General features: G+C 47.5%; 1 protein-coding gene and 1 pseudogene across 1 annotated transcript; one reads left to right on the top strand and one right to left on the bottom strand.

Annotated features, from left to right (window-relative positions):
* Positions 1-58: 58 nt before the first annotated feature.
* On the top strand, positions 59-8,142 carry LOC119149228 (annotated as a pseudogene).
* Positions 8,143-8,177: 35 nt separating this feature from the next.
* LOC119149226 (tetratricopeptide repeat protein 38-like) lies at positions 8,178-13,153 on the bottom strand. The gene is made up of 5 exons (XM_037390261.1): positions 13,055-13,153; positions 9,844-9,921; positions 9,298-9,379; positions 8,789-8,960; positions 8,178-8,541 (listed from the first exon to the last, which is right to left on the bottom strand). The coding sequence occupies exons 1-5, from the start codon at positions 13,076-13,078 to the stop codon at positions 8,376-8,378; spliced, it is 522 nt and encodes a 173-aa protein (XP_037246158.1). The 5' UTR covers positions 13,079-13,153; the 3' UTR covers positions 8,178-8,375.
* Between the last annotated feature and the right edge of the window lie 113 nt (positions 13,154-13,266).

Here is a 13,266-nt window from a genome sequence, read left to right as displayed (position 1 = left end):
CTCCGTAGCCATTACACCCAAACAAACAATAGAGCCACAAAGCTAAAACAGACTGTAAAAGAAACACAGTTACAAAGGTAACCCACATGCGTTCTGCTGTTTCCACAGCTCGAGACCGTGCTTGCCAGCGGTGCCGGGAGGAGGTTCTGGTTCCCCTGGAGAGCGGCCCCAGCCACTGGGACGTGCCAGCCACTGGCCTCCTGCAGCCCACGCTCCAGCAGCAGTGCGCCCACCTCCGCTGTGGGCCTCAACGGCAGCGGTCTGCCTTCTCCTCCAGCTGCTCGGCTGCACAGCGCTTACAGTGCAATGCTCATCTGCGTCATGCACTGTACCCAAGTGCTTTCACCACCACGTGAGCGTCAAGATGTCTGGGAAGGATATGCGACTGTTTGTGCTTTGGCCGCAAACTCACCTGATCCATGTGTGGCAGCCAGCAGAGCGGGGCTGGTGTGCACGCCTCAAGAGTGCCAGCTGGCAGAAATTCAGCAGCCAGGGAGGCAGACCATCTAGCCTCCTCCTTCCCCACAGTGAGCACCAAGACACACCACTGCCTGCTATCTACCCATCAGCCAAGTTGCAACAGACTTGTGCCACCTGCTACAGCTATAGCTTGACCATGTGCTATAGGCATCAGGGGCTCCACGTTGCTTCAGTCAGCATTGAGCAGATGCCTTGCATAAGCCTTAGCCTCCACCTCAAGGTAAAGCCTGACTTGCTGCATGTCCTCAGCATCAGCTCCAAGCTCCTTAGCGTTTCTCAACAGCCCCTCAGCCTTTCCAGGAAGGTTCAGCCCCTTAGCCCAAGGACACTGGCCTACAGACTGGTGGTAGACACGCAGGCTGTAGGAGGTTGGCTCTGTTTCTGCAGTTCATTTAGTCTGCCGAGCAACTTCTGTGCTATTCCCCAGCCTCAGAGCCTGAGTGAGATAGTGGTGGCCAGAATTTGCTTCCATGTTGATGGAAAGAGGTCTGAAGAATTGATGGGAGAATTACATCTACTCAGTGGTACCCTGAGCCTAACTGCAGGCAGAGCGACTCCCACCCATGTCTACCTTCAACCAGGGAAGACCGACAGCAGCACTTGCATTTTCAGGTACAACCACGGAATGTTTTACACAACCAAAGAGAACAGTAGCCCTGTTTCCACAGACGGCCCTTACGCACATGCTGTGCTCTACCAACACAAGTTATTCTCCATAGAGTTTGTGGCCTTCCAGCGGTACAAATTCAGTATGTATCTTTACATGAATCAGAAGAAGACTTTGTTTAGGTCTCTGGCAGAAAGAGACCTTGAAAAAGACCACCTTCTCCAGAACAGCACGGACACGTACAACAATCATGGAAGAAATGCCAAACGGTTTGTCCGTCGCTCTGCTTTACCCTTTGATGCAGAGAAATACACGGGGTTTGTGGCAAAGGTGAACGGTACCAGAACTGCACCTACACCAGCTCCTTTAAGAGTCAGAGTCAACAGCTATGCTGCAAAAACAATAAAAGCACCAGTGTCTTCCCAGAAAGAAGCCTGTTACATAGACACAGTGCAGATTCAGAAACCTGTTCTTCATACATCTGTCTTGCGCCAGAAAAGGAGCACATCTTTTTACCTCTTTGTCAGATTGCTAGTAGATTGTAACGTTGGTATATCTATCAAGCCCCTATGGCGAATCTATCCTGTTCAGGACACAACAACTATTCCAGACTGGACAAAACCACTAAACTCTTCCTTGATGCATGGCATAGAAATGATACACTTAACTGTTCCCAGTTTTACTTTAGATTACGGGTTGTATCTCTTTTATTTCACTGTTGCAATAACCCCAATTAGGACCACAACAGTTCTCAGAGGCTCAGATAAAGTTTATGTTCAGATCGAAAGCACTGATCTAGTGGCAAATATTGCAGGAGGTACGTTCCGCACAGTAGGATTTTCTGATAATTGGACTCTTGATGGTTCCGCATCCCATGATCCTGATTCACAGGAAGGACTACAGGGAATCACATTTACTTGGTACTGCACTAAAGAGGTGTCAGACTATAAAATCATGAAAGTCAGCCCGGGAAAAAGCTGCCATCCATCCCAGAGGGATTTGAAATGGTTAACATCCTCAGGTCCAGTTCAAGCAATGCCACCAGAATCCCTCCCAGGAAATGCTTTATACTACTTCCGTCTAGTGATTCAAAAGGATGGAAGGAAGAGTTATGCTGACCAAACTGTAGATGTGCAGCCTGGCTCCCCGCTCCTTCTGGATGTGGCATGCCTGGAAAACTGTGGTAGCACCCTAATTCCAACAGAGAGATTTACCTTGGCTGGAAAATGCCTGAACTGTAGAAGAAATAGCCAGCCAGTCTACTACTGGTCCCTTTTTTTAGAAAACTCTACAGAAATTAGCTTTGACTGGTCTTCCGGAACCTCAACAGGGAGGTCTGGGGCTTACCTGTCTATACGGGCTCTGACTTTTACAAAGACTGCACATCGACTCTACGTACTTCTATTCAAAGTAACTACTTGGGATGGTAGGTCCTCAGTCTACAGACATGCATTTAAGGTAAATTCTCCTCCTAGGGCTGGCAAGTGTACCATCAACCCACACCAGGGCACAGCCTTTCTGACAAAATTTGTTGTTCAGTGCAGTGGATTTTCTGACAGCGATTTACCTCTGACATATAAAGTGATAGTAGCTTCCGATGTACCCAAAACTACCAAAATAACTTCTGTGGCAGAAAATACATTTGGCACAATTCTGTACTTTGGTTATCAGCCTAAAACTCCTCCATCTCTTCTCCCAGTTGGAGTGCCCTCTCAGAAGTACACCTTGACACTTTGTGTTCAAGTCTGTGATTCCCTTGGGGCATTTACCCAAGTGAGTTTATATGTCCGTGTGCGGAACCCAATTAACAGTCGACCACTAGCTGTTGTATATCATGAACTGCTGGCCTCAGTAAGCGGTTTAAGTGCACCGATGACATCTTATCTCCAGACTGGAGATTATATTAGAGCAGGTTATTTGGCTTATCTGGTAGCCTCAGTCTTAAACTATATTAAAGCAGCACCAGCTCGCCACCTCCCTAAGGCTCAGTTTCGGGAAAACCTGGTTAAAACAGCCCTGAATATTTCAGTTGAGAGCACAATGGAAATCAACCAAGTAGTTGCTTCTCTTTCTCAAGCCACAAAGGAAGCTGAGGAAGTGAATATTAGATCACAAGATCTTGCCATTAGGAAACTGACAGAGGTGACGGGAGTGCTGAAGATACAGAGGAATGAGAGCCGTTGGTCTGAGGAGGCAGAAATTCAGACCAGTGGAATACTAAGATGCTTGTCCAACATCCTGAGAGCTGCTCTTCTGCATTGCAGGAACGTCAACGTAAATGGAGTTAAACAAGCCTTCTCCATCATGGAAAATTTAATGGACATAGTTTTCCAGGGCAAAGTCCCTGGAGAAACAGAGACTCGAATGGAAACAAAACACTGGAACATCACGCTGAAGAAAGAGGAAACCTGGAACATTGCAAATGCTTTCTCTACCAGCAACACCTGCAGGAATTGCTTTTATCTATCACTGAGAAAGGGAAATTATTCAGGATTGCCGCATGATGCCGTGATATCCACTGCTCTTTTTGAGTTCGACGAGAACCCTTTCCCTTGGTTAGGTCACACATCAGAAATCAAAACAATGGTCTTGGGGTTTAAAATGGCAGAGAGCAAGGCTAATGGAGATCTACTGGGGATCACGCCTGAAGGAGCAGAAATTACTGTTGCTAGGAAAGAGAAGGAAACTTCAACTTTTCAGTTAGCAATGGGACCCGATAAAACACAAACTTACACAACTGGAGGATTTAGTTTTGAAGTCAACAGAAACACTAAGAGCATATACATCCAGATCCTGACAAAATTACAAGTTACTTTCAAGGTGCTAGTATTTACAGGCACCAGCGTCACTCACGCTCATCCCACAGCCTCGTTTGCTGCTTTTCACAACATGCCAACAGTGGCAAGTGAAAATGAGACCGCTAGCACTGACTGTAACATTAAGGCTCCCTATATGATCTGTCTTCCAGAGTCACTGTTGACAACCACAGCTCAAGGAAGCGGTACAGACCCTCACAACATCTCCATTGTCTTGCTGACATCGTATGTTGTAAGGTATCGAACGCAGAGGCTGGTGAGCATACATGTTTTTAGTGATCAGTGCTTATTTCTGGACGGGGTTCAAAGTCTGTGGAGAGAAGACGTGTGCAGGCTTGGCTCCTTGACTGACTGGCAGAGGGTACACTGTGTCTGCAAAATGAAGCAGAGTCGCAGAAGTCTGACAGTTCACGCTGCGTCAAAGGCGTCCACATACGACATCAGGTTCCTGGCAGCCAAAGTAATAGCTACGCCCAACGCAATAGATCTGGGAAAAATCCTGATAGCAGATATACCTCAAAACCCAGTCACATTATTAACGGTGCTCTTCATTTTTGCCGTCTATTTTCTTTTGTGCCTCTGGGCCGTGAGAAAAGACAGGGCTGAGAGGGACAGGAAAGACAAGATTATCGTTCTGCCGGACAACGACCCCTTTGATAAGGGCAGATATTTAGTCACTTTATACACAGGCAGTCACTGGGAAGCTGGAACCACAGCAGATGTCTTTCTTCAGCTCATCAGCCAGAATGGCAGGAGTGATGTCCATTGTTTACGGCACCCACATTTTCCATCTTTCCAACGAGGAAGCACCGATTGCTTTCTGTTGACTACTAAGAAAGACTTGGGAGACATTTCTTCCTTCAGGGTCTGGCATAATAACAAGGGCCCATCCCCAAGCTGGTTCTTAAGCAGAGCCAAAGTTGAGGATATGTCCACCAGGAAGACCTGGTTCTTCATGTGCCGGAAATGGCTCTCTCTTGACAAGAGTGATCATGTACTAGAAAGGACATTTGCCGTCACAGACCCCAAGACACCTCTGCTCAGAATCGACTATTTTTCTATTCATTTTGCCAACAGCCTGAAAGAGGGCCATCTGTGGATCTCCATTTTTTCTGCCGTTGCCAGTGACACTTTCAGCAGGCTCCAACGTCTGTCTGCCTGTTTAGCAGTATTATTATCGAACTTGCTTGTTGGCATTATGTTCTTTAATGCTGACAAGGATGAAGAATCTCCAATATACCTGCAGTATTTGAAAGCAATAACAGTAGGAATTGAATGTGTTTTGATTACCAAACCTGTGGAAATTATTATAATTGCCTTACTGAAGTATTCCCAGAAGAAAGCTTCTCCTCGTGGTGTGGCTCAGACGGAACCAAAGGCAAATTCACCCCTCCTGTCTGGAAATCTGAAGAACTCGGAGGAAAGTTTGCAAAAATTGTACCTTCCAGAAACTTCGGCACAACTGACGAATATTCATCTGCTGGAAAACCTTCCTGGTCCCAGGAACTCACAGAGCCTGTCATGTTCCGGAAAGACAAGAAGCGAGGGAGATCCCCCAAAGTGGAGTAATCGCACAGTTTCTGAAAGAGACGCAAATGGAATTGGAACAGAGGAGCAGACAAGAACCACAAATTCCCCTCCAATGGCTAAGGCCTGCCAGAGGAGGCCACCATCAGAGTCCAATTTTAGTAATAATTACACAGAAGAAGGGGGCAACTTTCAGAAAGAAAGCAAGCCACTAAGCAGTGCCTTCATGCTCTTTCGCAAGAGACCACGCATAGCTTTTTGTTGGTGGTGCAACTATGTCTTGTGCGCACTACTTACAGCTATAAGTGGGCTATCATCGTTTTCATTGTGTCCTATGGTTTGTCTTACGGCTATCAGACCTCACTAGAGTGGCTTTTAGCATCTGCAATCTCCTATATTGAGACCGTTTTCCTTGCAATTCTAAAAATATTCTTTTTCTCAGCTATGAGTACAATTCATCCAAAATACTGTGAAAACATCGCATGGTTAACTCATGAAAAGTGTTATGAGAAGAAGCTGGCTACAGAAATGATGAAGGCTGATGAGATGAGAGAGAAGCACCGGAAACTTGCTAAACTCAGAGGCAGCAAGCAGTATAAACCTTTAGATGCTGATGAAATTGCAAACATGCTGAAAAGGGCAAAAATTAAAGGCAAGGCATTTACTTTTGCCAAAAGTTTCATCAGTCATCTTGCCTTTTTAACACTGCTGTTAAATTTTGCCTATTCCACTGAGAACGCCAACAGTTTCCACTACAACCAGTTCATCCATAACCAATTCTCTCCATGACTCGCCAGTGTAGATAAGCTAGAACATATCTATGTGTGGGTGAAAGACTCATTCTTGCCTTTGATCCACAGTGACATTCAGCCAACCTTCCTTCCCGAGAGCTGGTCCAAAATCATTGGTTTGCCTAGGATGAGGCAACTGCGGGCTGAAGGTACCGAGAAAAAATGTTCCCATCCTCTCAGCTTTGCAAATAACTCTGTGATCAGTGAAAGCCACTGTCTTCGCAAATACGGCCATGACATACCAGAGAAAGGTGACTCCGCTGGCACTTGGACAAAGGTTGCCAACCCGTCTGTTTCCAAGGATGCCCAGCAGTGACGGTGCATTCACTTACCAGCGAAACAGGACTCCATGGATGTATTATTCATATGGAAATTTGCACACAAATGGACCAGCAGGATACACGTTTTACTTTTTCCCTGAAGAAGGAAGATCTAATTCAACAACAAGGCTGGATGCTCTACAACAGAGCAACTGGCTTGATGAAAAGACATGGGCGGTGATCATCGAACTAACTACATTTAACTCAGATGCAGACCTCTTTTGCACCATCTCGGTCATATTTGAGATGTCTCATTTGGGGATCATAAAACCAAGTTTGTCAGCACACTCTTTTGCACTCCCCATTTTTCATCAGCAAACTAAAGCTCAAATGTTTGTGTTTGTAATTGTTCTTGCCTTTATGCTCATTTACATTGCAGAAGAGCTTCACATCATAGGCCAGGAAAAAACTGATTACATTAAAAACATTTCCAATACGATAAACTTCAGCTTAAAATTAGTATTCCTGTTCCTTGTTATTTTAAAGGTCATGAAGTTCAAAGTGGGAGCTGATACAGTGAACTTTTACTTACTTCACCCAAACGATTTCATTCCTTTTCATGCAGTTGCTCATTTAGATCACATGTTAAGGATTACTATGGGCTTTTTAGCATTTTTTGTCATTTTGAAAACTCTGAAATATCGTCACTTCTTTTATGGCGTGCCCCCGGCACGAAGATGTATCTTGGCAGCCCTTCCTGGAATGTCCCCAATGGCTCTCATGGTGGTGGTTTACTTCTTTGTATTTATGGCTTTTGGCTACCTTGTCTTTGGGCAGCATGAATGGAATTACAATAGCACGATTCACTCAGCTCAGACCATATTCTCCTGCATCTCAGCTTTCAGAGATACTGCATTTTCATCCAAGTTGCTGGATGTTTTTTTTTTCCTAGCCTCTTTCATGTTGGCGATGACCTATGTCTTGATCAGTCTTTTCCAAGCTGTTGTTATGTCTGCCTATGGAGATGTGAAACAACCCGTATATGAAGAATGTCGTGACGGAGGGAAGACACAGTCACTCAATATGAGTGATCAGCAGACTTCATTTATTGTGCCTTACAGTCACCTTTTATGCCTTGTTATAATTAGCTCATACATATTACAAAAGTTAAGCTCATTATGGGTTAGTTGCCTAAATACCAAGCCCACCCGTTGTTTCTCTTCTGTAGTTATCTGTTCCCACCTGCAACATTCTTTTCCCACCGCGATCTTCCTGTTACTGTGTAACAAGGACAGCCAAAGACAGTGTATTTTGCTTTACTTCAGATAAGCTGAGAGCCATGTGCATTTTTGTCCAGCCAGCTGGACTATGTCTATGTGACCCTTTTCAGCTAGCCAGTTATCCACAGAAGAACCACCTGAGGAAGCACCAGTTGTTACTTTTGTATTGCAAAGGCTCAGAGGATATTTTATCTTCTGATCTGTAAAACATCCAGAACCAGCGAACTTGACCTTTTCCACAGTGAACTCTACGGGAAGACTGAGAGAAGACACCAGCGACATTCAGGGCTCAAGATCAGAAAAATAAATGGAAGAAAAATGGTTTATCTTCTCATATGAACAAGAAAAGGTTTAGTATTCACGACCACCTTTACCCTGAAATATTTGCTGTCAAAGTTTATTTATTTATGTTCATAAAGAAACCGTGGTCTCCACAATCCTGCTTCATGGCCTGCGAGGGGATTAGTCGGCTTCTCCGCTGTAAAGCCGTGCCCGCACACTAGCCGCCAGCGAGGGGAAGATGTCCAGGTCAATTGGGAAGACTGGTCAGCTTGGTCAACCCCCCAATTTCTTACTCATAAAGCTGGGGGCATCCTCCAGGTCGTTCACTTTGATCACAGGCAGACCGCAGAATTGTTCTTTTTTTCTTTATTTTGTTTAAATCTTGCATTTTCTTCGCCATGCGGAGAGTTTATGGGGAGCCTTACGGCTGATGGGATAGCCTGGCTCACCGGCCTCCAGCCCGTGGCTCCTGGCTGCGATGGGCACGGCCTGCCGGTACTGTTAAAAACGGTAGTAAAAAAAATACAACGATCAGTGGTTAATCTCTTCTCAGCAGGCCTCGCGTCTGGGATAGTCATGGTGATTACAGTATGGAGAGAGAAATGCAAGAACAACCACTGACACCTCACCCTGATCCTTTGCTACATGTCACCTAATGTCAGGAAACACTACGACCTACTACTGTTTCCACCTGCGGTACCTAAAACTCATCACAGATATTTAAGTGGGGTGACAGGGGACTTACCCACTAGCAAACATGTCCAACGCTGCTACATGAAGCTTCTCCCGCTCAGTCAGTGGCTGTGATATTGAAAGCATCATCATTGTTCTCATCGCACTGTCCAGCTCTCTGCTGAGCCGCACCGAACTTCCAGTGCCAATCAGCTCCAAACCATTAGCAATGACATGTCCCATTGCTACGGAAAACAGCACATTACAGGTTGAGCTGTACAGCATTAGTCATCTCTACAGAAACATGAGGGGAGCTGTTTATTTTAAGCACGATTGTCTTGTAGACACAGGGGTCCAAAAAGTCTCATAAGCCTAAAGTTCTTAGAGGCTTGTCATGATAGCCATTTTAAAAGGTTTCAGAAGAGAAGAAAAAACCACACAAAATCATCCCAGCCTGCTAGAGTCTGAAGTTTTACAGAATTCTGTAAGCCACCACCTTCCCCTTGCGTAAACAAAGTTAAACACCACGACACCAAGTATTATCCAGCACTTTCCATGCTCGGAATTAAAGGTTATACTCACTAAAATTAGGATCTGCTGCTTTTAACCTGGAGAGACGTCCCTCAATACCTCCAAGGCTCTCATTACTGGTCCAGGTGGCGTACTGTAACAGAGACAGAGAGAGAGGGTCGAGGAATCCCTGATGACATTGAGCTTCTTTCTGTTCTCCCAGGCATTTAAAATTCAAAAGTGAGCAAGGCAAATGACTAAAAGACAAACATTGCCTTCACATAGGGTTTGCGTAGTAGGGAAACAGAAAAGCTGTTATCTTCTTTAACATAGTTTGGCCACCAACAGAACTGGACTTCTGCGCAGTTTATATCGACTGGTTGCCTCTTCAGTGTCAGGTAGGATGAGCATGCTGGCTGAGGTTTCCTCGCAGCTGCAGCATCCGGCATAGCCCTCTGCCACCAGGGTTTTCTGCTGCCTGCTGATGGCTGAAGTCCTGTGGCAGCCTGACTTGGACGCTCTCCCAGTTGATAAGAAATTTAAACATCAGCTACAGCAAAGGTTGTTTCAGGCACAAGTCCCTTCAAATCACATTTTCTTACTTCCCCCTGGTCATACCTGCGTCAGCGCAGCATCGAAGAGCTTACAGGCTTCATTGCTAGTCGTGGACAGGACAAGTCCAGCATCCTGCCAGGCCTGCACAATAAGCAGATACAAACCCGCCCATTTTACACACTCGTTTTCCAGACTACATCAACAGATTCTCAAATTGATGGTGTTCTGACATTTTCTTCAACTATGCTTTTTAAACAAAAAAAGAAAAAGAAAAAAAACAGAAAAGCTGAAAGGACAATGCAGGCAGACACACAAACCTTTTGTTCAGTTGTATTACATCTGAAGACTCAGTTAGTTGGGGCTAGCAGTGGGAATAAAGGAGCACAAAATTATAAAGTGTAACAGAAGGTCTTGATGGGCTACACATCTCCTAATGAGACCCATTCTTAATTCACTACAACTCACCTTCAGGCTAGTCCCAACTGCTGCAGACACACCTCGTGTGAAGTAGAGATACGGTTAAATAAAATCCCGTTCTTTTATAACTGAAATCGACACCTTAAGCAACTTGCAGGCCAAACAGCCTGGCAGAGCAAGTCCACTAACCAGGCCACTGGACTTAAATCAACAAAGAGGCTGGACCACAGATTGGTACACAAGCCTTACAAAAAGCAAGAACATGGCCATTTGATAAAGCTAAAAGGCAAAACAGAATCAGGCTGCCATAGTTTCTTAACAAGCTACGTAACACTGACCAAGGTGCCACATCTCCTTGCTGACTGCTGGAGAGCAAAAAGAGTTCATTAGGCAGACGCACAGTTCACTCAATGGTGGAATTAAGCTGCAGCAGCTACAGCACCCTGTTCCACGGTTGTCTCCATGACTGCTCTCCTAAGTAACTCTGGTGACAAAATCAAAAATCCAATGCCTATTTCAAAATGCTTAACTTGCTCATGTGGGTGCCTACAGCAAACAGGCATGTCATCTCCTGTGGCTTGCAGGCCTCTTCTCCCCCACGGGATGGCCACACAACCACAAAGCCAGTCATCTCACAAGTCGGGGTGCTTCCCTTGGTAACCTATTCAGGTATTTAGAACAACGCTTGGGTTTATTTCTACTAAGTACTCTCCACTCAGCATTCCTACACTGCATCCATCACTGCTTCTAAGACTGTGAGCTTCTCAAGCACATTTACATTCAGCACACCATATACATCTCTGTTTAAGCATACACACATTTGAGGAGCTGCCCCAATCACTTCAACATCACTTTTATGCCAGCACACAGAATGTACAGCATCACATAAAAACAGACCGGGGGCAAGCCAATTCAGACTCCTCCTAATGGGGGACTAGTCCTTGTGGATGCTGCAAGAATTCAGCTTGTGTCTCATTTCACAACTTAATGTATTCCCGAGCTCTAATGACCCAACTGTCAAAAATTTTAAGTCACCAGGCAAAGACATCTTTGTCAATATGTCCTAAAACTTTCCCACTGTGATTGGATTAAAGGCTCACGTTCCAACGGCTCAAGCACTAGAGTGTTCAAAACTACAAGCCTGAAAGGCTAGACCTGAAGATAAAATTGCACGGGTTTTTCACCATTCATACTACATCCAGAAACAGCGCAAAGAGAAAAGTCAGGAGGGTAGTGAGGTAAGGCCTGCTGCCTTTCAAGGTACCCTGCAAAAGAGGCCAGGAACCACCTTCATCACCAGTCATCAGAAACAAGCTCCATTTCAAGCAGCTCTCTTTGCCACCGCCGATTTTGCACAACAGCTCAAGGTACTTGCCAAATAGAAAATGTCATCCCGTTCTGAGACTTGTCAATGCTAAGATTCATAGGAACAAAAAGGTCTGTGCATAAGCATCTGAACAAAACAGCAGACCAAGGGTTAGGAAGGCCTGCACCCATCACTAAGGACTCTGCTGATCTAGTTGAGGTACATGCTGCTTCGACCCACTCTAGAAAGCCTCTGCTCTGCCAAGGCTACAGCCCACATAACTCACAGCTCACTGCAAGACTCCCACTCTGGCAACAGGAGGATGGCAGCAGGAGGATGCATCCCATCACGTTATGCCACTGCTCCTCCTGTTAGCACGCCAGGACAATGGGCTGCAGAGAACTAACGCTGTAACAGCTGCTGACTCCTCAGAGACATACCGGAGCTGCTCCAAACCCAATTATTGCTGTCAACCAAGCACCAAAGAGCTACTGGGAGCACAGAAGAGCCAGTAACCCTTGTCCTCTGGGCCCTACACAAGCAGTCCTGCCCAGGCTGCTTGGAACACTCGTCTTGGGGCGTGTCTGTACTCAGGGATCACACTGTGACTGAAGAAACCCACGGGACAAGGAGAGCGAGTAGGTAAAACTCAGAGCGGAGGGTTACCACCAGAAGGTAAACTACCAGTTACCCTTCACAGTATGGCGACCATTGAGTTCTGTTACGCTCATTTCCCATAATCCTCCTCGCCAGTTCCAGGTGCGGAACCTTCTTTGTGATGCGTCTTGGAGACAATGCCGTCGCCGTGGCTCTTCTAACCGCTTCTCGCCACAAAGCCCTGACCATTCTCCTGCTACGACTTTAGTCCCGAGATCCGGTGACTATCTGTAGGGTTTGTTTTTTTCCTGAGGGCTGCTCGTAGCACGTCCTCCATTTCTCCAGAGCTCTGGCGCTCATGAACCTATGACACTCTGAGAAGACCTTCAAGACTTCTTTTTTTACCTCCCCCTGCCTAATTAACTACAAAACGACAACAAAAGGAGCAACCGGGAGAACCACCTTCAGCGGGAAGAAAGCACAGCAATTACTCAGCCTGCGCAGGCACGGGGTGGCTTCCCCGCTCGAAGGGAAGGCTGCGAGGCCTCGTCGCCATTTGCAAACCCCAACGGCAGCCTCACCCACCTGAAACCCGGCCGGTAACGGGCTGAAGGAGACCAGCGACAACAGGAGCCCCGCCAGTGGCGCCCTCCCGCCAGCCTCAGCCGGCTCGGCTCCTCTCCCTGCACAGACCCAGCGCCGCCAGCAGCCCCTCTCCCCGCCCGCCGGCCCAACGGCCCAACGGCCCGCCGGCCCAACGGCCCGCCGGCCCAACGGCAAGGGCGCGCACCCGCCGGCCCTGGGCGCCCGGCAGGGGCAGGGGCGGGGCAGGGGCAGGGCCCGGGCCCACGGGCAGAGCGGCCACAGCCCCCGCGCTCGGTCGCTGCGGCGGGGCCAGGCCGGGCGGCCAGGCAGGGCGCCCGCCGTCCCGCTCCGCCTCAGGCCGGCCCTCACCTGGCAGTCCCTCAGCGGCGCCATGAGACCCCGCAGCCGCTCCGCTGCCGGCGGCCCCGCCCCAGGAGGAGCCGGAGCCGGGGCCGGGGCCGGGGCCGGGGCCGGCCGCCAGCGGGCGGGGCCTGCGGGGAGCGCTGGGCCTCGCCCGGCCCCTTGGCAGCGCCTGCCTGCCCTCCCGAGCCGCCGGGGGCCGCGGTGCTGCCGGCGGCTAT

The sequence above is a fragment of the Falco rusticolus genome, chromosome 5 (assembly GCF_015220075.1).
Source record: "Falco rusticolus isolate bFalRus1 chromosome 5, bFalRus1.pri, whole genome shotgun sequence".
Taxonomy (NCBI): Eukaryota; Metazoa; Chordata; class Aves; order Falconiformes; family Falconidae; genus Falco; species Falco rusticolus.
The sequence above is the reverse complement of the archived record's forward strand: the minus strand, read 5'-3'. Positions and strand labels throughout refer to the sequence as shown.

Bases quoted from the DNA above. Each gene is read 5' to 3' on its own strand.
- LOC119149226 (XM_037390261.1), bottom strand. From the start codon at position 13,078: ATGGCGCCGCTGAGGGACTGCCAG. The intron at 9,380-9,843 runs GTATGACCAGGG...TCTCTGTTACAG, and splicing joins TCGATGCTGCGCTGACGCAG to TACGCCACCTGGACCAGTAA. The intron at 8,961-9,297 runs GTGAGTATAACC...TGTTTTCCGTAG, and splicing joins AGCAGCAGATCCTAATTTTA to CAATGGGACATGTCATTGCT.